The sequence below is a fragment of the Chrysochloris asiatica genome, unplaced genomic scaffold, assembly GCF_000296735.1.
Source record: "Chrysochloris asiatica unplaced genomic scaffold, ChrAsi1.0 scaffold00028, whole genome shotgun sequence".
Taxonomy (NCBI): Eukaryota; Metazoa; Chordata; class Mammalia; order Afrosoricida; family Chrysochloridae; genus Chrysochloris; species Chrysochloris asiatica.
The window spans coordinates 4,269,290-4,296,362 of NW_006408546.1; the positions used below are offsets into that span (position 1 = coordinate 4,269,290).

Here is a 27,073-nt window from a genome sequence, read left to right on the forward strand (position 1 = left end):
TCTGTCTAGGTGGGGCTGATGCAATGAAATGCAGACGGGTCTCTTGGGATACAGTAGTGAATAATTGTTATCAGGACTGATTGTGAGGGTTGGAAATGTAAAGGTAGACATTTTATAGCAAGGAAAGTGATTAAGTTTTCAGTCTAGGAGCAGAGAGCAGGACCCTACCCAGAGAAGCAGTGATGCCTGAAATGGAGGCAGAGATGATGTGGAGCGATGGAGCAGCTGGGGACTTTAGATCCAGAGAGGAAGAGTGACCGTGTGCTGAAGATCTGGGGGGTATGGGGGGGAAGGATTGCAGGGAATACCCTTTGGTTGGTTGATGATGCATGGAGGGGATTGTAACCATTGCAATGAGACAATATACGATAGAATTAATGTAAAATTAAAGTTCTCCCATGTAAATGATTACATAATTCACAATAAAACATTTAAGAAAAAAAAATCATACAGGAAGAAAGCAAAAAGGCATTAAGAAAACAAGAAAGAAAGAAAAGACCAAAATGGATGTCAGAAGACACGCAGGAAGTTGCTCTCCATTGCTAAAGCAAATGGAAGAAATGAGTAGGTAAAAGAGCTGAGCAGAAAAATTTGAAAGGGCAGCTCAAGAAGAAATGTGAAAAGATCTGGAGTTAGAAAACCAAAAGGGAACCACATACTCGGTATTTCTCATTGTGAAAGAACAGGAAAAAATTCAAGATTTGACTTGAAATACTGAAGGAGTCTTTGGACATAATGATGGCAGAAAACATTAAAAGACAGAGGAAGGAATACACAGGGTCACTGTACCAAAAAGAAATGGTCAGTTTTCAACCATTTCAAGAGGTAGCATATGATCAAGAGCCAAGTTGCATTGAAGGCACTGGCAAAGAACAAGGCTTCAGGAATTAATGGAATACAAATTGAAATCTTTTAATAAACTTGATTCCGCACTGCAGGCACTCACTCATCTATGCCGATACTTTGGAAGACAGCTACCTGGCTACATGATTGGTAAGCGATCCATATTTGTGCCCATTCCAAAGAGAGGGTGTTGTTAAGTACTGTGGAGTCGGTTCCGACTCATAATGACCCTGCACAGGGTTTCCGAGGCTGCAAATCTTTATGGGCGCAGAAAGCCTCATCTTTTTCTTGCAGAACAGCTGATAGTTTCAAACTGCTGACCTTGAGGTTAGCAGACTGATTTGTAACCACTAAGCTACCAGAGCTCCTTAGCAGAATGTGGAAATCATAGGACAATATCATTAATATCACATGCAAGTAAAATTTGTTTAAGATATTAAAAAACTGCTTCAATGGTACATTGACAGGGAATTGTCAGACAGAGGTTCAAGCTGGATTCAGACAAGGTCATGGTACAAGGAGTATCACTGCTGGTATCAACTAGATCTTGGCTGAAAGCACAGAATACCAGAAAGATGTGTAACTGCTTTATTGACTATGCAAAGGATTTCGACTGTATGGATCATGAGAAGCTATTGACAACACTGTGGAGAACGAGTATTCCAGAACACTTAATTGTGCTCATGAGGAACCTGTCCACAGACCAAGAGGCAGTTGTGCCAACAGAATCATGGAATGATTTCAAATCAGGAAAGGTGTGTGCCAGGGTTGTAGTCTTTCACCATACTTACTCAGTTTTCATGCTAAGCAAATAATCTGAGAAACTGGATTGTATGAAGAAGAACATGGCATCACGACTGGAAGAACGCTCATTAACATGCAGAAGATATAACCTTCCTTGCTGGAAAGCAAAGAGGACTTAAAGTACTTACTGATGGAAATCAAACACCTTAGTCTTTGATATGGGTTGCACCTAATGTGAAGAAAACAAAAATCTTCACAACTGGACCAATAAATGACATAAACGGTTAAAAGACTGAAGTTGTCAAAGACTTCACTTTGCTCAGATCCACCATCAACATTCATGAAAGCAGCAGTCAATAAGTCAAATGACATATTACATTGGGCAATTCTGCTGCACAAGACTTCAAGAGCAAAGATGACAGTTTGAGAACTAAGGTGCACCTGACCCAAGACATGGTATTTTCAAATACCTCATATGCATGGGAAAGTTGGACAATGAATAAGGAAGACTACAGAATTCATGCATTTAAGTTACTGTGTTGGAGAAGAACATTAAAAGTACCATAAATGCCAGAAGAACAAATAAATTTGTGTGGAAAACGTACAATCAGAATGCTCTTTAGAAGCCAAGATGACCAGACTTCATGCCTCATACTTTGTTTGGATTTGTTATCAGGAGGGACCAAGCCCTGGAGAAGGACATCATGTTTGGTAAAGTGGACAGACAGTGAAAAAGAGGGAGGCCCCTAATGATATGGATTGGCACAGTGGGTTCAAGTGTAACAGCAACTGTGAAGATGGCACAGGCCTGGGCAGTGTTTCATTGTGTTGTACACAGGGTTGCAATGGGTCAGGACTGATTTGATAGCACCTACCAACACCAACATAATGATGTAATTTGGCAGTTACATAATAATCTCCCTTGATGTGATCTATGCTGTAAGAGAATTAAGGTGGGATGCAACACCCTTACTCAAGTCACAACCCTGACCCACTGTAAGGGGAGCTAGTGGAGACTAGAGTAGAGAGAGAGGGACCTTCTACCACCAACAAGAGCTGGGACTTGGCCTGGGATCCCTGTGCTGAGCAAATCCCAGACACACAGGAACGCTGATGGCAAGAATCTTCTCCTAGAGCCCAAAGTCTTCCCCTAGAACTTGTGATTGTCGTGTCAATTCTGACACATCACCACCCTGTGTAGGGTTTCTGAAGCTTTAAAACTTCACAGTAGAAAACCTCATCTTTCTCCCACGGAGTGGCTGGTGGGCTTGAACCACGGACCCCGTGGTTTGCAGTTCAGTGCTTATCACAGGAAGCCACCCTGAAATTCACACTTCTAGCCTCTTAAACTGTGAGAGCCCAAATGTGTTTGTTAGAACCGTCCACCTGTTTATCTGTGATAGCAGCACTAGATAACTAAGACAGTTCACACCACTTCTTTCTTTTATTGAACTGATTTGGAAAAGGAAATGCTACAGTAGTGCTGTTTTGTAGGACTTTCTGCAGTGATGGAAAGGCCCTGCATCTGTGCTGTCCAATACAGTAGGTTCTACCCACATGTTGCTACTAAGCACTTGAAATGTGGCTACTGCACCTTTGAAGTTGATTTTCTAGTTTTATTGTAATCCATTTACATTTTCAGAACCACACATGCCTTGTTATTGTTGTCGTAGTTGTTAAGTGCCGTGAAGTTGGTTCCGACTCATAGAGACACTGAATAGAGTTGCTGAGGAATGGCTGGGGAGTTTGAACTGCTGACCTTGTGTTTGCTGCCATCTGGTTGCTGCCATATTAGTCTTGTTTTAGAGTATAACTTTTATGTTTAGATAAAGTGCTGTAGCATTCAGAATCCTTTCAAGACAGTGATTCCATAAGAGAACTGAAGAACTCCGATGCCTGCACATTTACTTCATGTGACATTTAAACACAGATGAAACTGCTTCAAAGTGAACTTCTTCACGAGAAATAGAAGTTACTATTTCTACTGTCATTGTTGTTAAGTGCTGTCGAGTTCCTTTCAACTCATAGTGACCCTGTATACAGTTTATGAAGAGTAGCTGGTGGGTCTGAAGCACTGACCTTGCTGTTAGCAGTCCAGTGCTTACCTACAGCACCACCCCAAGACTTCGCTACTGTCACTACTTACATACTATCTGAAATGTACAGTGGAAGAAAAGGAATAATAAGGTCCACTGCCACTGAGTGGATCTCAACCTATGCTGACCCTGTAAGACAAGGCACAAGTGACCCACAGGGTGCCTAAGACTGTAAATCTCCATGGGAGCACACAGCCTCTGCTTTCTCCTGATGAGTGGCTGGTGGGTTTAACTAGCACCCTTTCTGTAAGCAGCCTAACACTCAACCCACAGTGCCACCGGGCCTCCGATATGTAAGCAGAAACCACCACACACATGAATGATTATGGTAGTTGTAGGTACTCAACTGTTTCTCCAATGGGCAATTTTAAATAAGTTATGATGATGATGTGTCTGTGTTGATGCTAGGATAAGGAACGTGTAATATAAAATTCAACTGGCAAACACACGTCGGACACTTTACAAAGCAAAGCAGGCGGATGAGGCTGAACCAGCACCTCTTCACTGGTATTTGGTTCTAGTCAAATCCTTCAGCATGAGGCCTGGCGCTGTCGGCAGATATTCTGTGCAAAAATAGTTATCAACAAGTGAGTGATACTTGGATGCCCGTTTTCCTTCTCTTTTATGTTGTCACCTTGGAGTATATACACGCAAGCAGACATAAGCATATAGCATAATCCTGGAGCTTCCCGATACCTACCAGGATTGTGGATTATGGCCTGCAAGGGCCCCACCAGCATCCCCAGCAATAAGGCCTGTACATGATGTGGTGTGGCCTTGACATCCGGATGCTGCAACCAGTAGCAACTGACAGCAATGGGCAACCTCAGAGAAGCAGGGATGGGCTCAAGGATGATCCGTTTCACCTTCAGAGTTTCTAACAGCAGCATCTCTCGTTTATCCAAAGAAAGCTAAAAATATACACCAAAAATCCCGCAGGTTATATTGGGGAATGGCATCCCTCACCCCCTCTCCCCCCAGCATGATGAAAATGTAAATGAGCCCTGCTATGCCAGCTATAAAACTCATCTTCGTGTGTTGAGAAAATCAGCCCCCCTGGAAGCATTTAGAACACTAAGAGTACTTAATATTGTTGACTGAATGGCCAGAGCTCCAGGGCCTCTTCTTATGTCACGACAGCCTTCCGTGTAAGCATTGGACTTCAGTGTATACATCAAATAAGCTGGGAAGTGTGACAAAAAAAATCACAACCTCAACCCCTGCCCCCAATTCTGATTCTGTTTCAGTCTAGAGGAACATAGAAATCTGCATTTTACTTAGCATCTCAGATGTCCTCTTAAGAGAAATGAAGATCTATGTTCCTGGACCCTGTCCTTAACTTGCCAGTGAGTGCTTAGGACCCACTTTCTCCATGAAGCCATTCCTCTTCACCTCCAGAAGATAAACTGTTAGTTTATGCAAACCCTTTGTGGCACATCAAATAGCCCAGTATTTGGGCTCTGCCTCCTGTCCTTCCCAGGTTGAATGTTTGTTTTTTTCTTTTTGTCTTTGTGTTCTCTTGCCCCAGGATGCCCAGAGGTTAAGGGTGTATTTAAGGGACATGTGAGTATGAAGGATGTCCTGCCTTGTGTTTGCAGTTACCTGCCACACTCATCTTTACGTAATGCTTTATAGGGTGCTCGAAATACAAGAAAGGCCATGAAGTAGATACCTATGACAGATTCAGGCTTCTTGTTGAAATATTTTTAATGAAGTGAATCTTCAGTATTTCAAAACCACAAGGTCACACATACTCTTATAAAGAAACAAGGCCTATTAACAGGTACCTTCAGGAGGACTTTACAATTCAACTTTAAGAGAAAAAAATAATAGTTGTATTCCTAGTGTCTCAGCACACAGCCAGAAAAGGACTTCTTGTTAACTTTCTGGAAAGATGAGACAGGCTGGCACATTTCTCAACACCTAGCAGCTAGTTAGGTGTCAAGTTTGGGCAAGAGCTCATAATAGAGATGTTAACCTGAAATAAAACATGTGTTGTCAAAATTGACAAACTGGTTGGTTTCATCAATGCACTAGCGCATTAAATAGTAGAAGGTCCAAAGACTTGTTTTGATAATATAATGATAGTGATAAAGTTTGTTTTAATTAGAAATATACAAAGTACTTTACAAAAGAGTTAATCAACCCTAAGTAGTTAAATATCATTAACTATTTAAATAAAGTAAAATTAGTCTTTATATCTTCCTGAACTGGTAGAAAAATACACTTAAGTAAAGGTTAAGAAAATACACGAGTCCTTTTCTGACATATAATGTGCTTAATTTATTGAATTGTGGAGCTAAATTCTAACTCTAATGGAAGTCCTCTTTCAGGTACTAACAGAAAGGGAACTCCTCTGCTCACAACCTTTGACAAGCTGTTTAGGTCATCAATCTGTGTGGCAATTGCGTTCTCTTCCTCTAGGGGGAGTACAGGTACATGCTTACAGAGGAAGCTGCCAGATCCACAGGCACCCTGAGAAACGGCTCTTGGCCACTGCCTCACTTCCAAGAATGATCCACTTCCAGGTCTCCTTAAAACTAAACTCCCCTTTCTTTGCCTCACTCAATGGCGCTCTGTCCACTGCAGCCACAGAATCCACATGAGACCTTACCCCTGGGGGCTACTGTGGGAATCAAATGAGTGGCTATAAAATTCCTATCAAGTGGCACAGAGTACAAAAGCACGTCAAGAAAAAAACACTGAATCGTGACTGGATACATCCACAAGGTATCCTTGCTTGTACCAGCATTTGTATTTGGAATCATATTTACACCTGGTGCCACTTAGAATTATCAGGGGCTAGTTAAGAGTCAACAGCATTGGGCTAAAATACAGAACTGGTAAGTTCATGTCAAGGGGAGGCTAAATAGCCATCATAGCAGAGAGCAAACTAAAGTTCCACGCTACTCTGAGAATACGCAGATTCTCTACTTAGTAAGGGGTGTAATTCACATTGATTTCCTGACTGCACCTCACACCACTCAAGAAAAGATCAAACCTACAAAGACTATATACATTTAAATGTGAAAGTGTTTCAGAATAAACACTGCAAGGCATTTTTGTGCCTTTGCAGTGCCATCAAATCGATTCCAATTCATAGTGACCCTGTATAGAGTTTCTGAGGAGCACCTGGTGGGTGTGGACAAATGACTTTGTGGTTAGCAGTTGAGTGCTTATCTTACAAAGCCACACCAGTCATTTTTTAAATAGACCACAAAAATGGTAACTATTAAGTAATAAAAATGTAAACTGGACTCCATTAAGAACTTCTGTTCATCAAAACATACTGTAGAGTGAATCGATAAATCACAGAATGGGAGAAGTTACTTGTAATACATGCTATTTAACAAAGAACTAAACAAATTTTTAAAAAGACAACACAGTAGAAAAATGGGCAAAGACTGAACAGAAACTTGTCATAACAGAGTCTCCAAACAGCCAGTGAACATATGCAAAGGTCTTCAAATTACTCATCTGGGAAATGCAAATTAAAGCCACTACATGTCCACGGAAACAAATGATACTACTACACAACAGAAAAGCGAAGCTTTAAGGATAGAAAATTCCAGTATTGGAAAGGGTGTACAGTACATGAAACCCTTTTATGCTGCTGCTGAGAATACTGATTGCTACAACCAATTTGCACTACCATCTGGCAATAACTCTTCTAGGCTGAACCTAAGTGCATCCTACGGCCCAGCAATCTCACTCCTAGGTGAGATATAGATACAGAAGCTCACTTTTATAAATGCAATAGAAATGTGACCAATGCTTACTAAATGATGTATACTAGAATGTTCATAAGGAGCCCTGGTAGTATAGTGGAATATAAGCTGAGCTGCTAACTACAAGGTCAGCAGTTCAAATCTATCAGTCCCTCCACAAGAGAAAGATGAAGTTTTCTGCTCCCATAAGGTTTTACAGCCTTGGAAACCCCATACAGAGCTGTTGGGAGTAGGGAACCAACTCAGCGACACATAACCAACCAACATCACAACCAGAATGTTCATAGGAGCCCTGACAAAAGCCCAAACTTGGAAACTACCCACCAAATGCCTACCAGCTACAGAACGGAAAAATTATTCTGTATGGTGGTAGATCCATTCTCATATAGTAAAATTCAGCAATGAGAATGAATGACAAATACACAGATATGGATCAGTCTCAAAAGTAAGAGACCAAACACGAAAAAAGACTTGCACTGTCTGATTCCATTTTTGTGAAGTATAACCACACTGAGGTCAGAACAGGGTGGGACTAGAATGGGAGGGAGAGGTGGCTGGGTCAGGCCAGTCAGGAAATCTGGGTGCTAGTCATGATTCCTCATCTGATGCTGGATGTGTTCAGTTTATGAAAATTCATGGAGCTGCACAATTCCTGTGCACTTTTCTGTATGTCAATGAGGAAGGGATACATTACAAAGAGGGACGAGGGAATTATTTTAGTTGTGGGTTAGACTCACAGATGTATAGGTACACCACAGCTCATCAAAGTGCCCAGTTCATCAATTAGTCCTCAATAAAGCTATACAAAATAAAATCAATGCCATGACCCAGCACCACTTATGAGAAGAAATTTAATTTCAGCAAAACACCCTTTAGAATGTTGCTAATTAAAATTTCATTCATGCAAGTAAACCGCTAACAAAATGCTTGTGTTTGAGAGTCTGATCTATGCTTACCTTACCAGCTCTGTAACCCTGGAAACCCATGGAAGTTAGATGGTGAGTTGTCTTACTAAAGTATGATAATAATGACTCTTATAAAATTGTATCAAGACTTGAATTACATATAAATAAACATCTGACGGGAACACTGTATCTTAGGGCTTTCCTGAACAGTGACTCCTATAATTAAGCATGTTCCTTGGAGGGACCTCGATAGCTTAGCTATGGAATTGTTACATGGAAGATTTGGTCCTGTGGGGAATGAGGCTTCTAAGTCAATCAAGCTTTTATCCCCCAGTTCTGAAACACAGTTCACATAACCTGAAATTCACCTGTTCAGTGTGGGGTTCTGGTGTTTTTACTATATTCATAATGTTGTACAACCATCACAAACCACCATCTAATCCAGAACATTTTCATCACTCCAAATGAACATGGGGACCCCTTTAGCAGTCACTCCCCAGGGTCAGAGAAGCGCCCTATGATGTCAGTCTCATCGCCTCAGGTCTGAGCTGCCACTAACAAACAGACTGAAGAGGTTAGTTCCTGGGCAGCTCTGTAGGCTGGGGCTTCAATCTCGGGACTAATGACTCCTTGGGCTAGCTCATTCTTTGCTGTTAGGCACTGTCCTATGCAATGAAGGATGCTGGGCTGTTCTTCTAGATCCTTGTGAGTAGACTGGTACCATCAAGAGTGGCGTGTGGGACCGGCAGGAAAACACTGAAATAACAGCAGCCTGATTGATTCTTACAACAATGGGTAAGCTGTTCACCCGGAGCCATCAAGGCAAGTGGTCAGGACCCCTCAGAGCAAACCCCCTTCCAAGACCGAGACTCAGGGGGAATACATGAGAAGGCGTGTGGTCTGGCTGGTGACCACGTTGGTCACCAATGAGGGGAAGTGGGGGAAAAAACAGCAATGAAGTTGCAAGTTGGGCCCAACCACATTCAATAGACCCCCGTGAACCTGGGTGGAGACCTGGATGGCCAGCAGTATGGCAAGACCCGGGGACTCATGGGCCCAGAGGCAGTTTCATGGCCACAGAGGACTTAGAGTGGAGAGTGAAGTGCCCAACTGATATGAAGTGAGGGGAAATGCACTAGAACACCCATACTTGTAGAAAGTCCCCACTTCACCTGACTTCAATAATCAGAACTCGACTAGAAGAAGAAAGAAGAGGAAAAAAAAAAAAAAAAGAGTAACCTGCTGCAATTTGATGAACTTTGCCTATACTTATGGATGGAGTAGCTCTAAAAAGTGAAAAAATCTTTACAGCAAGGATCACTCCCACCCCCTTGGTACTCAGGGTTGACAGGGATGGGCAACATACACATTGGCTACCCAAAATGGGGACACCTATAAAGTTCTGGTATGGCGCTGTGAGCTAATGTGTCAGACTGTAAAGTCGTTTGAACTGCAAGGTTTGTGGTTCAAGCTCACCAGTTGCTCCTTGGAAACCCTACACAGGGTCACTATGGGTTGGAATCGACTTGATGGCACTTAACAACAACAACAAATAAGGGCAAGAAGTGACTGGCTTACAAGCTTTCAAGAGGGCACCTAGCCCTCTTGATGGGGCAGGGGAAGGTAGAATCACCAGTGAATGATTTCCAATCTGTTGGGCCCGGGCTGGCGAAAGGAAATGGGATAAGACTCTTGTGGTACAATAGTGAATAATTGCCATCAGGTCTGACTGTGAGGCTAAGAAATATAGAGGTAGATGTTTTTGACAAAAGGAGGACAGTGATTGATTTTACAGCCCAGGAGCAGAGATCACTGGGACCACCAAGTGAGAAGAACGGAGAGCGGGACTCTGCCCAGAAAGGCAGTGACGCCAGGGATGGAGACAGAGACGATGGTGTGGACAGATGGACTGGCTGGGGACACTGGACTCGGGAAGGGAGAAGGGCTGTGTGCTGGCAGCCGGGGGCATGGGCCTGTGTGGTGTACCCTTTGGTTATTTGATGAGGCATGGAGGGGACTGTAATTATTGCAATGAAACGAAATACGATAGGATAAGTGTAGAGCGGATGTATTCCCATATAAACCTCACAATAAAAACTTAAAAAAAAAAGAGTAGTCTAGGGGAGTCTGATCTATCTGAATCTAAGAAAACCATGAGAGGCATGTCAATGGATTTTGTAAGCTCTTCTGTATTTGCTTTGTAAATTTGTATCATTAGCATAAACAGTTTTACATTTACTTGCATTTAAAAATATATTTAAGTAATATTATAAAAATTAAGTCAACTTGGGTGATCCAAGAAAATTTTATTTCCTTGGCAAAGGGATTGGCCTGACTTTCAGAAACACTGAGCTATCAGGCTAAGTAAATCACTAGGATGCCACAAACCTAAAGCCTGAAGAAAATAATGAAAAATGACACCCTACAACAGAACTTATATTAATTGATTAGCATACTTTAATTATGTTAACTGAAATCTGACACAGTCTGAAATGTTAGTTTCATTGGTGGCTATCAGCATACTTTTTTTGTTGTTTTTTTTTTTTGCATCTTGGCGGTTATGTGCTGTGGCGTCAGTTCCGACTCATAGCGACCCTGTACAGGGTTTCCGAGGCTGTAAATCGTGGGAGTAGAAAGCCTCATCTTTCTCCCATGGAACAGCTGGTAGTTTCGAACTGCTGACCTTGTGGCTCGCAGCCAGATTCGTAACCACTACGCTACCAGAGCTTTTGCATCTTAGACTCTGTTTTTAATTAAGTTACACAATGGTGCTGTGAGATAAATGTTGGGCTGCTAACCACAAGGTCAAACCCACCAGAAGCTCCATGAATGAGAGCAAGATGAGGTTTTCTGCTCCTGTAAAGATTTACAGCCTCTGAAATCCTATATGTTGTTGCTGTGAGCTGCAATCGACTTGGCACTGTCGGATAAGCACTGCACCACTAATCATGAGGTCGGTGGTTCAAACCCACAGCTGCTCCTTGGAAACCCTATACGGGGTTACTAGGAGTTGGAACCAACCTGATGGCACTTGATAACAACAAATCCACAGGGTAGTAGTGATAACTGAAGATAACAACACAGGCTACTGAATTCCCATGGAAATGGTGGATCTGGAGCTAAGAGACCCAGGTTTGAGTCCCGACATTGACACCCTGGCAATAATATTGGACAAGGCAGTTAATTCAGCTCCCTGCTTGATCATTTATGAAGTGGGGGCAATACAGCAATCCACTTCAGTTTGCTATGTAAACTAGATAATATACATGAAGGAACCATGGTGGCACAGTGGTTAAAACACTTGGCTGCTAACTGAAAGGTCAGCAGTTCAAGCCCACCCCCCTGGGAAAAAAGATGGGGTATAGTCTGTTTTTGTAAAGATGACAGCTTTGGAAACCCTATGGGCAGTTCTACTCTGTATTGAAACTGAATCAACGGCAAGTTTGGTTTCATAAACATGAATGCACTTTGGTGATGGTGGTGGTTATTATGTGCCTTGGAGTTGGTTCTGACTCATAGCGAACTTGCATTGGGTTTCTGAGGCTGTAAATCTATGGGAATAGAAAGCCTCATTTTTTCTCCCAAGGAACCACTAGTAGTTTCGAACTGCTGATCTAGAGGTTAGCAGCCCAACTTGTAACCACTATGCTACCAGAGCTCTTTTATAACCTGTGAAATACTTTAGAAAAACTTCACTGTTATTATACTTACCTCAGTCAATTTGCTTAAATCAGATTGCTCCTTAGGGAACTTCACTGCATAAACAGTTGATGTTTTGATATTTCTATGAATCCTTTCCACTTCACTGACAGATACAGGCATGTTTTCCAGACATGGGTAAGCATTCAGAAGACCGTAGATGACTTGCCGGATGGACTGGGATATTCTGTGGGCATTTGGTTGCTGCATGTTTTCCACTTGTGTGTGAAGGAAGGTCCGTCTCAGCATCAGAGCATCACTGATGAATGGAGATAGCTGGCCTTTGGCCAAAGCCACTAGTACCCATTCTGGTAAGCCCAGATTCAAGGAGTCTGGACACACATTCACACCATGCTGGAAGAAGTCCTGCAGCTTCCCCTGGGACTGTTGGTATTCGCCCATGGAACGAGAGAGAAGCTCCTTAACATTTTCTTGATTGTCTTTTGGGAAATACTTGAGGACATTAACTAGTGCTTCAGCAGGGCTAGCAAATTGAGACAACCAATACAGAAGTCCCAGAACTCGGTGGTGTCTCCTCCCCTTAGGACTGGCAGCTCCAGGAGGAAGATGCAGTTTACTTAAGAATGTCTCCTTGTTGGGCAGACTGACACAGTCATTTCCACATAGCACCGCAAAGAGAGGCAGTAGATCTTTACGTATGTTGAAGTGACGGCAGAAGGCATCAATTGAAAAGCATGTGGCCGGAATATAGTAGTTCTGTGTGCCTTTAATAGTGGTCACATTTTTCCACTGAAAGCCATTCAAGGGGCAAAAGCCAGCTTTTAGGTCAAAGATGCAAAAGTCACTATCTGAGGATAATGCAGGGCAATTCCAATGATTAGCCAGAGTCATGAGTTCCTGGTCTGCTTCTGAAAAGCTCTGGACAAAACAGACTTGCATTTTGATTAAAACCTGTATGAACACTTCCCGGGTGAGTAAGGGACACACACACCCATTCCTACCCACAGAAAGGGAGTGGGCTTGCTGGATCCTGTCTTGAGCTCGATCCTTTAAAGTTGTGAACTTTTTATCAGAAATGTCACATCCTCCATCTAACACAACATATGGGCATATATTACATGCAAACAGTGATTCAAAAAAGTCTTCTACAACATGTGTAAAAGAATCATAGTCCCCTCCATACCGGAGCTCCAACTCGGACTTGAAGGAAAGCCAGTAGAAAAGAGCATAGCCATCGATGATCATTTTCGTGTCCCGCAACTTCAAGTCAATAAAGAACTCGTTATGATGATCTTCCAGAAAACTTGTTAGTCCCCGGATACCCATGATGAGTGTGTGAAGAACTGCCCGATTAAAACAAGAGTAAACACGTTCAATTGTTCATTCTGACTGATGCTAATTATGGTTGTTTCAGCACCATGAAATCAACAGCAAATGCTATGTATGAAGCAGGACTTCAAACCAGTTCTTCCCAATTCAGTCATAACGGAGGAAGTGAAACCGGAACAGACCTGGATTATTTGATTTTAAAACATAATTATTTTTTTTTTCTCCAGACCTGAATTAAGAATGCTGGTGAACTGGAATGAATATTGGGATGGGAAAAATAAGAAGTTGAAGCCTTGCTAAAAACTGAATCTCTCTCTTAGAAAACAAGGGCTGTGTATGTATGCACTGCATAGCAACCCAATCTCTTGCCCTTTCGATTTTTTTTTTTTTAATGTTTTATTGTGAATTATGTGATAGTTTACACGGGAGAACATGAGTTTTACATTCATCCTATAGTATATCATTTCATTGCTATGGTTACAATCCCCTCCATGCATCATCAACCATCCAAAGGGTATACACTACAACCATGCTCCCCCCATCATCAGCACACAGCCCCTCTCCCTCTCTATGTCTAAAGTCCCCAACTGCTCCAACTCTCCACGTCATCATCTCTGCCTCCATCTCAGGCATCACTGCTTCTCTGGGTAGGGTCCCGCTCTCCGCTCTTCTCCCTTGATAGTTCCAGGGATCTCCGCTTTAGGCTGAAAACTTAGCCACTCCCTTCCTTGCTAAAAAAGTGTCTACCTTTATAATTCCAACCTCACAAGCAGTCCAGATAACAATTATTCACTATTGTGTCACAAGAGATCCATCTGGATTGCATTTTATCAGCCCCACCTGGACAGATTGTATACTACTCAGTGGAGATTCTACCTTCCTCCATGCCCTATGAATCTAGCTTCCCTCTTGAAAGCTTGTAAGCCAGTCACTTCTTGCCTTTGTAGCCCCCCATTTTGGGTAGCCAATGTCCAAGTTGCCCATCCTCTATATATGGAGAGGGTGGGAATGATCCTTGCTGTAAGGATTTGTTCCCTCTTTTGAGCTACTGCATCCATAGGTGTAGGTCAAGTTCATCAACTTGTATCAGATTATGCTTTTTTCCCTCTTCTTTCTTCTTCTGGTTGAGCTCTGAAGCCAGGTCAAGTAGATATTATCTGCAAGTGTGAGTGTTCTTGTGCATATGCCCTCTCTTCTTATCCACTGGACGCTTCACTCTCCACTCTAGTCCTCTGTGGCTATGTCACTGACTCTGGGCCCAGGAGTCCCAAGGTCTTGCCACACTGCTGGCCAACCAGGTCTTCACCCGGGTTCACAGAAATCTATTGAACATTGTAGGGCTTAGCTAGCCACCTCATTGCTGCTCCTCCCTCACTTCCCCTTTTGGCGACAAACGTAGTGACCAATCAGAGCATGTATTCCCATTGAGTCTTAGTCCTGGAAGGGGGCCTGCACCAAGGGGACCCGACAACTTGCCTTGATGTTTCCTGGGCAAGCAATTTGCTTGTTCTTGTAGTAACAGTCAGTCTGCCTCTATTGTTTTGTATTTTTCCTGTAGGTCTTGCTTTCAAGAGGCATCTTCTATTCTTTTAGCCACTCCAGGCTGGTCCGCTAATCTTTTCAAGTGGAAATTTCCCATCTCTGAAGACCTGGATGTGGTTCAGGCTTCCACCTATAGTCTTAATGCAGAGGCTCCACAGGAAGCCTCCTTCACTAGGCACGTTGTAGCCCATTTTAGGTATTCCAATCAGTTATAGGCAGAAGACGGACTTACAAGCTTTCTACGGTGATGTTTCTGGCTATTCCTTTCTCTCCCCTTCCAGTGTCTATTTTATAATATAATGCAAGAAAAACCAAGATTTAAAAGACAGCCAAGCACCTTAACATTATTCTCCCCCTTTCCCCATTCCAACTCTGTCTCAATCTCTGTATCTCAGAACCCTGTTGTTCCAAGGTTGTGCAAACATCATTCTTTACCTCTGTCTCACTTAGCCCATTCAAACCTGCCTAATTGTTCTCCCATCTGCTTTGTTTTTCCGTTTCCCTCTCCCTTCAGGGCCTACTCTTGGACTGAGTACCTGTGCGCATGCATGGCAGAAGAACCCACCAGTGGTGAGGGTGGGGGGTGTTCACTCGCTCAGGCTCCTCCTCTAGTCACCAGAACGGAGGTGGGCAAACAGTGGACGTGCTTATAACCAGGCACCAAAATAAAAAATAAAAAAATAAAAAAGAAGAAGAAAATCAGAACAAAGCAAAACTGCAAAACTGACAAAGCCCACCTTTGCTCCAGGGTTCCCGCAGCGTTTTTCCGTGGTGTTTCTGCTCTCCCGTTTGTCTTGTCGTTTGGTCTCGCCCAATATGTCAGCTCTGGACCTTCGAGCCCAGCCCAGCAGATTCAAAAGCACGCAATTTTTTACTTCAGCTTCAAGTTCCACAATCTGTAGGCCTTCAAACCTTCAAAGTATTCTTATCTCCGTGGTTCCGAGTTTTGGAGCTCTGTCCAGGATCTGCTTTGCCTGGTATTCTGTGGGATTGCTGACGGCGAACTGCACTGCACCTCCACCCTAGTCGCCATCAAGCCTCTCCTTGCCTTTTGGATTTTGAGCAAGAGCTGGAAACAGCCGCACCCAGCCCCTAAATGGCAGGTGACTGCACCACTCTGAATGTGGGTAGTTCTCCACAGTCCTGCCAAGAATCTAATCTCACACATCAGAATTGTGAAAAGGCTTACTACACCTCTTCCGAGTCTCATTTCAGACCTTCAAACCATCATTTTTCCTGGTCCAGTTATTCTAGATTACACAGATTCTAAGAATTCAGCTCTATACCAGTTTTACTTCACTGGCCATGACTGAACCATTGGAAGCCTTGCTATGAAGCGCTCTCCAGAAAGAACGTATTAAGTGTCAGTGCATCAGAATTCTTACCTAGATTCTCAGGTAAGACAAGTGGGTTGAGCACTTCTTCATTCTTTTGCTTTTCTCGTGTGTTATAAGGCACACACCCAATGTTTTCATGACTTTAATTCTTGAAGCATGGAAGCTGCTGAAAGAATCAAAAAGAATACAAGTTAAAGTGTGTGGCGCTGTGGGTTAATGCGCCAGACTGCAAAGTTGTTTGAACGGCAAGGTCGGTAGTTCAAGCTCACCAGCTGCTCCTCAGAAACCCTATATAGGGTCGCTATGGGTCGGAACCGACTCGACAGCACTTCACAACAACAATGACACACCAGACTACTGCTGCCATGGCCTTGGTTTTGATACTGAGATACAGCAGGCAGATCTTTAAATATAGACTATTTGTTTTGTGGGGTCAAAATACAAAGTCCTAGACACCAGAGAACATGGCTATGGGCCTGTGGGCAGGAGGCTAGCTGGCAGGATGTGCCCTTAGGACATTTAAATGAATATATTTTTTGTGGTATAAGAATACATATGTTTTTGCCTTGTTCATTTGCGAAATATAAGCTGTGAATGGGGAGCCACAGGGAGGAAGTAAGATAAATGTTGTAGGGAGGGGATAGTAATCATTGAGATGAAAGGAGATGTAGTTTGCTGACTGTAGAGGTGATGATCTTGTCTGTAAGCCTTCATCCAATTCATAATAAAAAGCTTTAAAAAAAAAAAGTCACAGACTATAAAAATAAAGCCTTATCTATCTCAAGTAAATCAGACTGTGTTAGGCCTCAGTTAACGTATGTATTATATATATATATATAGCTTGTGTTATGGATCCAGTTTTTTTTTTGTTATTGAAAAGCAGTCTGAGAACTTCAGGCCCTTGGATTTCTGGGCCTTTTTTAAATTGGCATCATGTTTGGTAATGAAAACTAATGCTCCATGCCTCCAAGAACTCAACTTTCTAGTTTCACCCAAGGAGAGGCTCTTTGCTGATCTGGCCCAGTTACTTGCAAAACCCTTACTCCCTTCTGCATGTGGCCAACTTCATTCACACAATTCACCCATTCAACCATTTCACTTTTGACTCATGGTGACCCTATGTGTGTCAGAGTAGAACTGTGCTCTCTATAAACTGATGTTTCAGAAGTTGATTGTCATGGACTTTCTTCTGAGGTGCTTTTGGGTGGACTATAATTCCAAGTTTACCACACTGTTCTGGTTAATAGACAAGGGCAGAGAACATTTGCACCACATAGGGAATTACTCAGGATCAGTATATCACTATTTACATTCCTCCCTCAGTATCTATAGAGGAGTGGGTCCAGGCTCCACCTGGATATCAAAATCCATGGATGCTCAAGTCTCTTATATAAAATAGAACAGTATTTACAACTGCTATTAACTAGCTGCTGCTGCTGTAAAGTGCTGTGGAGTCGGTTCCGACCCATAGTGACCCTGTATAAGGTTTCCAAGAAGCAGCTGGTAAGCTTGAACCACCAACTCTGTGGTTCAAATCAACTTTGCAGTCCAGCGCATGAACCCACAGGGCCACACCAGGACTCCATTTACAATAGGGAAAGACAGAGGTTTCAAGTCGCTTTAAGTACGCCTGTTCTCAGCACAAAACAAGCCTACCTCAACAGTGAGGAATTTCTGAAAAAGAGGGGTGGCAGCAAGAAGAGACTGTTTGCAAGATGAAATGAAATTTATTAAGGAGTGGGAGAGAAGAAACTATTTGCGAAAGGAAATTAAGTTAATAAAAGACAAGACTCAAGGAAAGCATATATGAACCGATTCACTGGATTGGTTACCTGGGCACTCAAACCATTAGAGACCACTCCGCTGACAAAAGGACATATAAAGAAGCCGTATGTTATTCCGGGCTCCAGTTCCTCTAGTTTCACAAAGTTCTTACCTCGCTTTGTAAAAACATCTATGCTTATACTAAACCTTTCTTTCATTTCCCTAAGCTTCTTGTCTTTCTTCTTATTGTTCTTGTTGTTAAGTGCTGTGACTCGGTTCCGACCCATAGCGACCCTGTATAGGGTTTCTGAGGAGCAGCTGGTGAGCTTGAATCACCGGCCTTGCGGTTCAAACAGACCCAATTCTTTGGAGGAGGGTAACACCATTCCAGGGATGAAAATTCAACCTTGACACTGACACATCCGCCTGCATATTTTATCTCTAGATAATTTAATGTATATTGCACGTTGCTCCCTCTTAACTCAAAGGGAACCAAGAAGCACAGGTCAAATGTATTCCTTTTGTCTCTAATTCGGATCAGCAAAGCAATACTGACATTGTACTTATTAAAAACCACAGTATTTGACAATTATGAATTTTTTATTTTTATTTTTAAAAATACTCCATCCTCTTACTACATTTTGTACCCAAATCACCTTACCCTCTACCCAGTACTTTCTCTAATTCAGTTTCTAATCCTGTGTCTTCTTTACAAGTCTGTTTTGCAAGCTGACTGTGTCCATGCATCTCAGCCAACTAGAGCACTTAGCACAGAGGTGTTCAAAATGGATACATACAGTAGAGGGCTTCGAAAAGTTCGCGGGCAAATGGAATGAAAAGATAATGGAATTTTTCCAGGAACCTTTTGTAGCTTCCCTCCTACGCTAAAATCCAAATACTCAAAAACAGTTACTCAACGCAGCACTACCCCAACCTTCACAGCCCGCCACCAATCCAGAAGCAGATCCCACCTACTCCGTCCTCGCAGAGAAACAATTCCTCCATCAGGGGCCGGAAGGAACCAAGCGAGGACTAGATGCCCAACACGAGAGAATCCAGCCCCAAAGGCGGGAACCGGAAGTCTCTGCGCATGACGTCACTGGGAAGCCCGGTTCTGTAGGAGCAGTGAAGCCCTTAGCATCAGGATGCATTAGCAAGGAAGGTGCTTTCAGGCTTGGAGGTAAAGACCATTAAGGAATGCAGCGGAGTACTCCCCAAAATGGCTGCAGCTCTTTTCTCCCGCCCACTTGGCTCTGCGGCCACTTCCGCCTCAGTAACCGGTTCGGGTACTCGTTGCCCCGACTTCCCAACATGCACCACGTTGTTTCCTTGACGACGACGCTAAACAGTCGTGGCCGATGATGGTTCCTGAGCTTGTCTAGTGCTGCTGTCCCTGTGTTGAGGTTGAGGCAATAGGCAGACCCACGGGACCACCGCTCCTCCACCCAGGACGGGAAAAGGTAATTCGAACGGCGCCCCTTGGGGCCAAGTGACCGCTTCGCTTTACATCTCTGGGCTTCCATCCGAAGCTTCCTTACTTCCCAAATCTGGCTTGAAACTCAAAAATACAAACTCACTGCTTTCAAGTTGATTCCGATTCATCTAGGACAGGATAGAACTGCTCTATAGAGTATCTAAGACGGAATCTTTACGGAAGCAGACACCCTCATCTTTCTTCTGGAAGCGGTTGGCGGGTTTGAACTGCCAACCTTGTAGTTAGCAGCCCAACTCATTACCCAGGGCACGACCAGGGCTCATTTCTAGGGTCGGGGAGTATTCTGGTGCCCCTCGATATACGTTAATCCACTTTACGTTAATCCACTTTGTGAAAATGTAAATTTGAGGTGGGGGGAAATGTTGGGTAGGCAAGGAATTGTTCGCTTTACTTTAATGTAGTTTTCTTTTAAGGTCAGATTTCTACTTCAATATAATCCGGCCTCAAATCTTCCTCTCGTTTATTAATATCGGGAAGAGAGCAATTCGATATTTTTCTTTTCAAACTGTGATGAAAACTCCCTTTTCCTCTCTTTTGCCCCAGACAAGCCAGCTTCACCTTCAAGGGGTCAGTTTGCTTAAAGCAGTAATCTCTGCTGCTTTCTAGAGGAACCCATCCAGTTTCCTTAACTTTTTTTCTTGATGGTGATTAGTCTAATGAATACTTCTTTATGCTAACAAAGTTTGATGAACACCTCCTGTTTACCTGGCATGATGCCAGGCACTAGGGAAACAAGTATAGAGAAGGTGTGCTTCTGGTACCCAGGCCCTGCTGATGTAAATTGTTGTTAAGTGCAATGAGTGACTCACAGTGTCTAACCCAGCAGACATTTTAAATCAACAATTGTTAAGTTCCGTCGAGTCGGTTCCGACCCATAGCGACCCTGTATAGGGTTTCCAAGGGGTGTAAATCCTTACGGATTTTTCTCCCGCAGAGCAGCTGGTAGATTCGAACCGCTGACCTTAAAGTTCGCAGCCCGATTCGTAACCACTACGCTACCAGAGCTCTTTGTAGCCCCTGGGAAACTGGAACTTCTTAGGAAAGCTGAGTTGGCTACTCTCATTCTGCCTTTCCTTAAGTAGGAACCTTGCTCTAATCTCTGGCATAGGGAAAATTGCTGAGTGAGTTTAAGCGTCCTTGTGGATGGAAAAAGCTATGAGTCCATTCACTTTACTGAGTAGATTAATTTGATCAGAATGCGTCACTTTTATGCAAGCGAAGGAAGCGAGACAAAAGACGCATTTGGAGACCTGCTCAGTCGTTTTGTAGAAAATTTCACCAACATTTTATTTTCTGCGATCTTCACAGTGGCAAATATTTTTTTTTAATTTTTCTGGTCTTTTTAGGTATAAGCCCAACTCTGAAGTGCCAAGCCAATACCAATGTTGTAGTATTGTCATGAACTCTGTCACACAGGTGATTTGGTTTCTTCTTTTAAAAAAACAATAAAGCTGGGTATTAATCTATTGACATCTGGTACAATGTAACTGATAAAGTATATTACTTCAAGAAGGAAAACCCTGTTTACTTGTTTGTATTCTACTTTGAGGATTATTTTCACCCTTCCTGGAGGTTTTTTGGTCACTTGCCACCACCATGTGAAGCCAATACATAGATGACACCTTGTTTTATTGTCATAAGCCATATGTTTTTGTCTTACAGCTTTGAAATTATTGAGTATGGAAACTTGAATCCAGGGTATAGGCAGTCTTCAACTTAAAATCAGGTTTTCATATAGATGCAATATACAAACCTGATGTTCATGATTAGTATCAAGTCAATTTATATCTTGATGAAATAAAAGTGATTCTACTGTGCTTATACTCATGTGCAATAGTTCTGGGTTCCACACTCTGCACTGCATTTTACACTTTTTTGAGGAATTACAGACTTACATAGTTTACATTTATGTTCACTTAGCATAACAATGCAATTTTGGGTTCAAACCACTTGGGAAATGTATTGTTTCTAATCCAGGAAGATTATACATAGTATGTAAAATAGATACTTCAAAAAACAGAATCAGAATTGACTTTGTTGTTGTTCAGTGCCATCAAATCGGTTCTGACTCATAATGACCCTGTGTAGTTTTCTGAGGAGCAGTTGATGGGTTTGAACCACTGACCTTGTGTTTCACAGGCCAGTGCTGATCCTACAGTGCCACACCAGAATTTGCTTAGTACAGGAAAAAATCACTCTGATTCCTTTTCCTTTCTCACAGCTATTCTAATCAATGCAAAAGCCATAGTTTAAAATCTATAAACACACACACACAAAAGGAGCCAGCATTATGCTAATTTCAGGTTTGATCCTAACTCACTATTTGTGAATCAAAACATAAAATGGAATGAGAGTATAACAAACAAAGTTCATTGAAAATGTATAGATTTAAGGAACTGATAATAATTTTGCATTTGGATTTTTCTAAGTAGGTCGGGAGTATAAATATTAGATTATTGTTATTGTTCCATTGAGTCGGTTCTGATCCTGTATAGAGTTTTCTAGGCTGTAAGTCTTTGTAGGAACAGAAAGCCTCATCTTTCTCTCACTGAGCTGCTTGGGCTCAAACCACTGACATTGTGGTTTTCAGTCCAGTGATTATGCTACAGAGCCACGGGGATCCCCATTAAACACATCACTGATTGTAAAGCAGGTACATCTCAGAACTATGTGAAAAGTTGGCTGTAATTTAGTTTTGCCAGATTCTGATGTACAAGGGAAGGCTTTTCTGCCTGGGAAAGACTGCCTTCTATTGGAAGTCTACAGTATCACCCTACCTCTTAACATTTTCCTCTAAACTTGTTAAACTTAGCCAGTATGTTGTCATTTAATATGCGAATTTAACTACAGGTATCACTGCCAACAACCTGCACTTTGTGTTAGTAATAGCTCGGCATCCATTAGATCTGATTTCTTGACTTTTTACCTTCAAGGCATTAATCTCAGAATTCCTGGGTGAATGTTAGGGTGAATTTGACCATCTCTTGTTGTCAGGTACCATCCAGTCAGTTCCTACTTACAGTGACCCTGAATAGAGTTTATGAGGCTGTAAATGTTTATGGGAGCAGAAAACCTCAACTTTCTCCGGAGTGGCTGTTGGGTGTGAACTGCTGACCTTGCAAGTTAGCAGTCCAGTGCTTATCGTCCAGTGCTAGCAGGGCTCCAGATCATCTCTCAGGCGAACTGAATGTTAAGTCTTTATAAATGAATAAACCATTTCTCTCTTATTTGAAGCAATGCTGAAATTCCAAGAGACTGCTAAGTTTGTGAGTGTACCAGCAGCAGTGCCCACTTATCCGAGGACCTTGATGGCAGGAAGATATGTGCTTCACCAGAAACTTGGCAGTGGAAGTTTTGGGACTGTCTATCTGGTTTCTGACAGGAAAGCTAAACAAGGAGAGGAATTGTAAGTAAAAGTGCTTTTATACACATCTTACGTTGGTTGCCCTCTGTGTGCAGCTCTTGGGTTAAACACATGGAGTGGTGTCCACTTTGATCTTTTCATTAAGCAAGAATTTAGTAAAAGATAGGAAAACCTCGTTGGCTGGTCTATTCATTAAGGTTTTAAGGCATTTCAGCAGGTGAATAAGTATCCAAGTGACCTAGAGAGGAGAACGAGGTTTTTATGTCTACCACAGCCTCAAATCTACCATTGCTTCCCCTTCATGTGATTGGATCTACCGGGACGGGAAGAAAAGAATTGTTTATAATGACTGCATATTTAGCAAGGATATGAAATGCAAACAACTGCTCATTCACATTTGAGGTGAATAGAGAGTACCAATGGAAAGATGGCGCTACTTTTCTTTGGCTTTTTTTTTTCATGGAACTCTAAAGGAGATTTTCAAAGTTTGTAGGTAGCCCTCAAATTAGATACTTAAACTAAACAGGGGCTCCACTTAAAATTCCTACATGCTGAGTGCTCCTTTAAGACCTCCTTTGTTTAGGTTTTGATAGGATTATAGACTTTTATAACAGAGAAAAACTCTTAAGACTGGTAGTATGTCTTTTACAGATGACTCTGACAGTTGAGAATAAACCTTGAATTTCAGCTTAAAGCTTTTTGGGTTTCCTGCTGTGAAAAGTTAGTTGGAACTCAAGTCGGATTAAGAAACGTGGACACTGGAAACACCGAAGTAGTGAGTGCTCTGATGAAGCATGTTCTTTGAGTGCTTCAACTGACTGACAAGTTCATGTAAAGCAGCGATGAGAACTTTCAAGGGCAGAGAGCCTAAATGAATGGTGAGGAAGTAGTATGGGTAGAGACAGTAAGAAGAGTGGGTGACACAGTGTAAATGTATAACCAATATTATCGAATTCTGGAGCTGTTCAGGAAGAAATTGTGACTGGATGTATTGGTTGTGTATATTGCCTCCAAAAATAAATTAAAAAAAAAAAAATAAGCAAGCAAAGAAACGTAGACAGAGAAAGAAGAAAGAATGACTAAGATAAACATCAGCCCTTAACGTTACAAGACCAAGTTCTATCCCATAATAAGAGAATTTCAGGCTACTGCAAGTTCTTCCAGCTTTTGCCAATTGGGTATTTAAGTATGGGTTTTAAATCAGTGTGGGAAATAGTTGTTCTTGTCATAGGAATTGTAAGGTAAATGTAACTGATGCAACTTTTGTATTTTTTAAATCAACCTTTTGAATGGTCTCTGGGTCCAGAATGTTTAAAATTATAATTGGTGTTGTTGTTAAGTGCCAGCTCCAACTCAGAGCAATTCTGTATAGGTTTTCCAAGGAGCTACTGGTGAATTTGAACTGCCAACCTTGAGGATCAAACGGAACTTATAGTTTAGTGCTTATCATACAGCGCCACATTCAGTTTCTAGGAGAAGATTGGTGAGAGGCCTGCCGCCGTCTTGGTGTCCTTAGGACGTGTATTACGACTCTGATTGGAAAGGACTTTCCCCTTGAATCCCAGCAATGTGCGTGCAGCCATTTAGAACAGAATGACAGATTTCTGACAAGCACAGAGAGCCTTAGGGAAACTATGAAACTAAGACCAAGATCTGACCCAGGAGTTGTAAAAAACACACTGAAGAACTGTATCAGGTAGTTCACAGGAGGGCTAAACACTTGATAACAAACAAGATGTAGAAAGGCCAAACCTGAAAGCTTCACACTTGAGATGACAGAGAGTGTACTGTGTGTGTGAGTTACAGAGAAAGAGAGACAGAGAATGAGTATGCAAGAGACGAGGGGACTGGTTTGGGAAGTGATTTGTTGTTGATCCTTTGTATACCCAGACCAGTCTTACCACATGTGAGTTAAGCTGGAGATAGCAGCTGAAATCCACAATGTCAAGTTGAATCCAGCTCATAGTGACCATATAGGACAGAATACAGCTGTCCCATAGGATTTCCAAGGCTGTCAATATTTACAAAAGCAGAGTGCCAATCTTTCTCCTGCAGAGCAGCTGGTAGGTTCGAACAGCTGACTTTTCGGTTAGCTGCTGAACACTTTAACCAGTGTGCCAGTAGGGCTATTGTAGATGAAGCCTAGGTGTGTGAAATGAATCCAACAGGATAACTGGCAAATCATTTGGCACCAGAAGGTTTAGTCTTGAATTTCTCAGAACTCATCAGAATCTCTCAAATAGTACAAACTGGTGGTCACGTTCAGCCTTCAGATGTGTTTTGTTTGGCCTGCACAGTGTTTATTTTTTAAATCTGAGTTTGTTGCCAGTATTTAAAAAAGGACAGCTCTCGTAAAAATTGAGCTTTGCATCTTCTCTAAAAATGTCAAAATATTTGGTAACATTTGCTAACATTGGTGCCTGTTTGACCATTATTGTTAACTGCATCTGGGTAGCCCTTTAGATAAAATGCTGGGCTCTCCAGTGAACCACAGTCCTGCCTCTCATTGTTTCTGAAACCATCTCCTACCTGCCCAACATGGATTTGATTTTGGAACTCTGTGCTAACATTGTGAAGGGTATTCATGTGGTTTCTCACAAAATCTTAGAATGTTAGAAGAGAGGCAGTGCTGTATCAAGGTTTAGACCATGGGCTTTCAAAGTGGACAGTTTCCGAACTATGAGGTTAAACTTAATGCAAGTTCCTAATCTGAGCTTCAGAGTCCTGGTGTGGCACTCTAGGATAAGCACTGGACTGCTAACCACAAGGTTGGTGGTTCAAACCCACCAGCCGATCCTTGGAAACCTTATACAGGACGTTATGAGTCGGAAGCTACTCGGTGGCACTTAACAACAATCTGAGCTTCAGTTTTCTCATGTGTGAAATGAGCATACTATTTCATAGGATTCTGATAAGGATTAAATAAGGTACCTATTTATATATAGATATCACATTACCTTACACATAATTGTCTCTCAATAATAGCTGACACTTATCTTACTTTTAAGAAGCCCTGGAAACATAGTGGGTTACGAGATGGGCTGCTAATTGCAAGGTCGGTAGTTAGAATCTACTAGGCGCTCCTTGGGAGATAAATGAGGCTTTCTGCTCATCTTCACATTTTTAAATCACATGACTTTCTGCAAAGATTTACAGCCTAAGAAACCCTACGTGGGGTCATACGTAACCACCACTACCAATCTTATTTCTAAGCAATCAAGATTAAAGGAATAATTAAAGGAAGTTAATATAACTTTAGTTAATCACTACCTAATAACTGCAGTTGAAACTCTACTAGATGGATGCTTTTATTTTGCATTCCATTTTTAAGAGAGAAAAATTTCCCAAAAAGGCACTGAGATCATTGTTGTTCTTAAGTGCCATCAAGTCGGTTCTGACTCATAGCAACCGTGTATAGGGTTTCGGAGGCTGTAAATCTTTGCAGAAAGCCTAGTGATTTAAAAAACTTCTTCAAGGATTTTTCTTGAGATTCTAACAATTTTGTTATCTGGTTTTTTTGTGTGTTTTTTTTTTACTTGTGTCTTGTTGTTTTGTGCTGTTGAGTTGATTAGGACTCATAGTGGTCCTTCAGGGCAGACCAGAAATGCCCCTTAGGGTTTCCCAGGCTGTAATTTGAAGGTAGCAGATTGTCAGGTCTATCCCTTGTGCTGTGCTATGGGTGCACTCAAACTGCAACCTTTCAGTTAGCAGCCAAGCAATGAACCATTGTGCCACCAGGGCCCTTTTTGGCACTTCCGGAACCATCCAAAAGAAATTTGTTCCTCAGAATGTTGACCTTTTAGTTGTGTAAGAAATCAGCTCATCAGTGATTGTTCTAGTGCATATATGTTCAGAGGAAATCTTTTTTTTTTTTTACATATTCAACTCCCTCTCCCCCTTGAAACTCCACTTTGCAAGTTGTTATTAAGTGCCCTCGAGTCAGTTGTGACTCATAGCGACCCTGAATAGCGTTTCTGAGGAGTGACTGGTGAGTTTGAGCTACCAGCCTTGCAGTTCATATCAACCTTGTGGCCAAGTTCTTATCCTACAGCACCACACCAGGACTCCAGTTTGTAAGTAAAGAATGTTAATTAGCATCACCCACTGTCCATACAAGGGGCTCTGGTAGCATAGTGCTTAAGAATCAGGACTGCGAACTGCAAGGTCAGCTGTTCAAAACTACCAGCTGTTCCACGGGAGAAAGATGAGGCTTTCTGCTCCTGTAAAGATTTACAGCCTTGGAAACCCTGTACAGGGTCGCTATGA

General features: G+C 42.2%; 2 protein-coding genes across 2 annotated transcripts in view; one reads left to right on the plus strand and one right to left on the minus strand.

Moving 5' to 3' along the window:
- The window catches only part of ASTE1 (asteroid homolog 1 (Drosophila)), a 19,363-nt gene extending 6,061 nt beyond the window's left edge, over positions 1 to 13,302 (minus strand). Inside the window, exons 1-2 of the mRNA XM_006846636.1 lie at positions 12,028 to 13,302; positions 4,384 to 4,594 (exon numbers count right to left, since the gene is read on the minus strand). Coding sequence (XP_006846699.1) covers positions 4,384 to 4,594; positions 12,028 to 13,302 — 1,486 coding nt within the window. The remainder of the gene's footprint in view (positions 1 to 4,383; positions 4,595 to 12,027) is intronic.
- Positions 13,303 to 22,679: 9,377 nt separating this feature from the next.
- Positions 22,680 to 27,073, plus strand: part of NEK11 (NIMA-related kinase 11) — a 436,844-nt gene continuing 432,450 nt past the window's right edge. The window contains exon 1 of the mRNA XM_006846637.1: positions 22,680 to 22,849. Within this exon, the coding sequence (XP_006846700.1) occupies positions 22,680 to 22,849 (170 nt within the window). The remainder of the gene's footprint in view (positions 22,850 to 27,073) is intronic.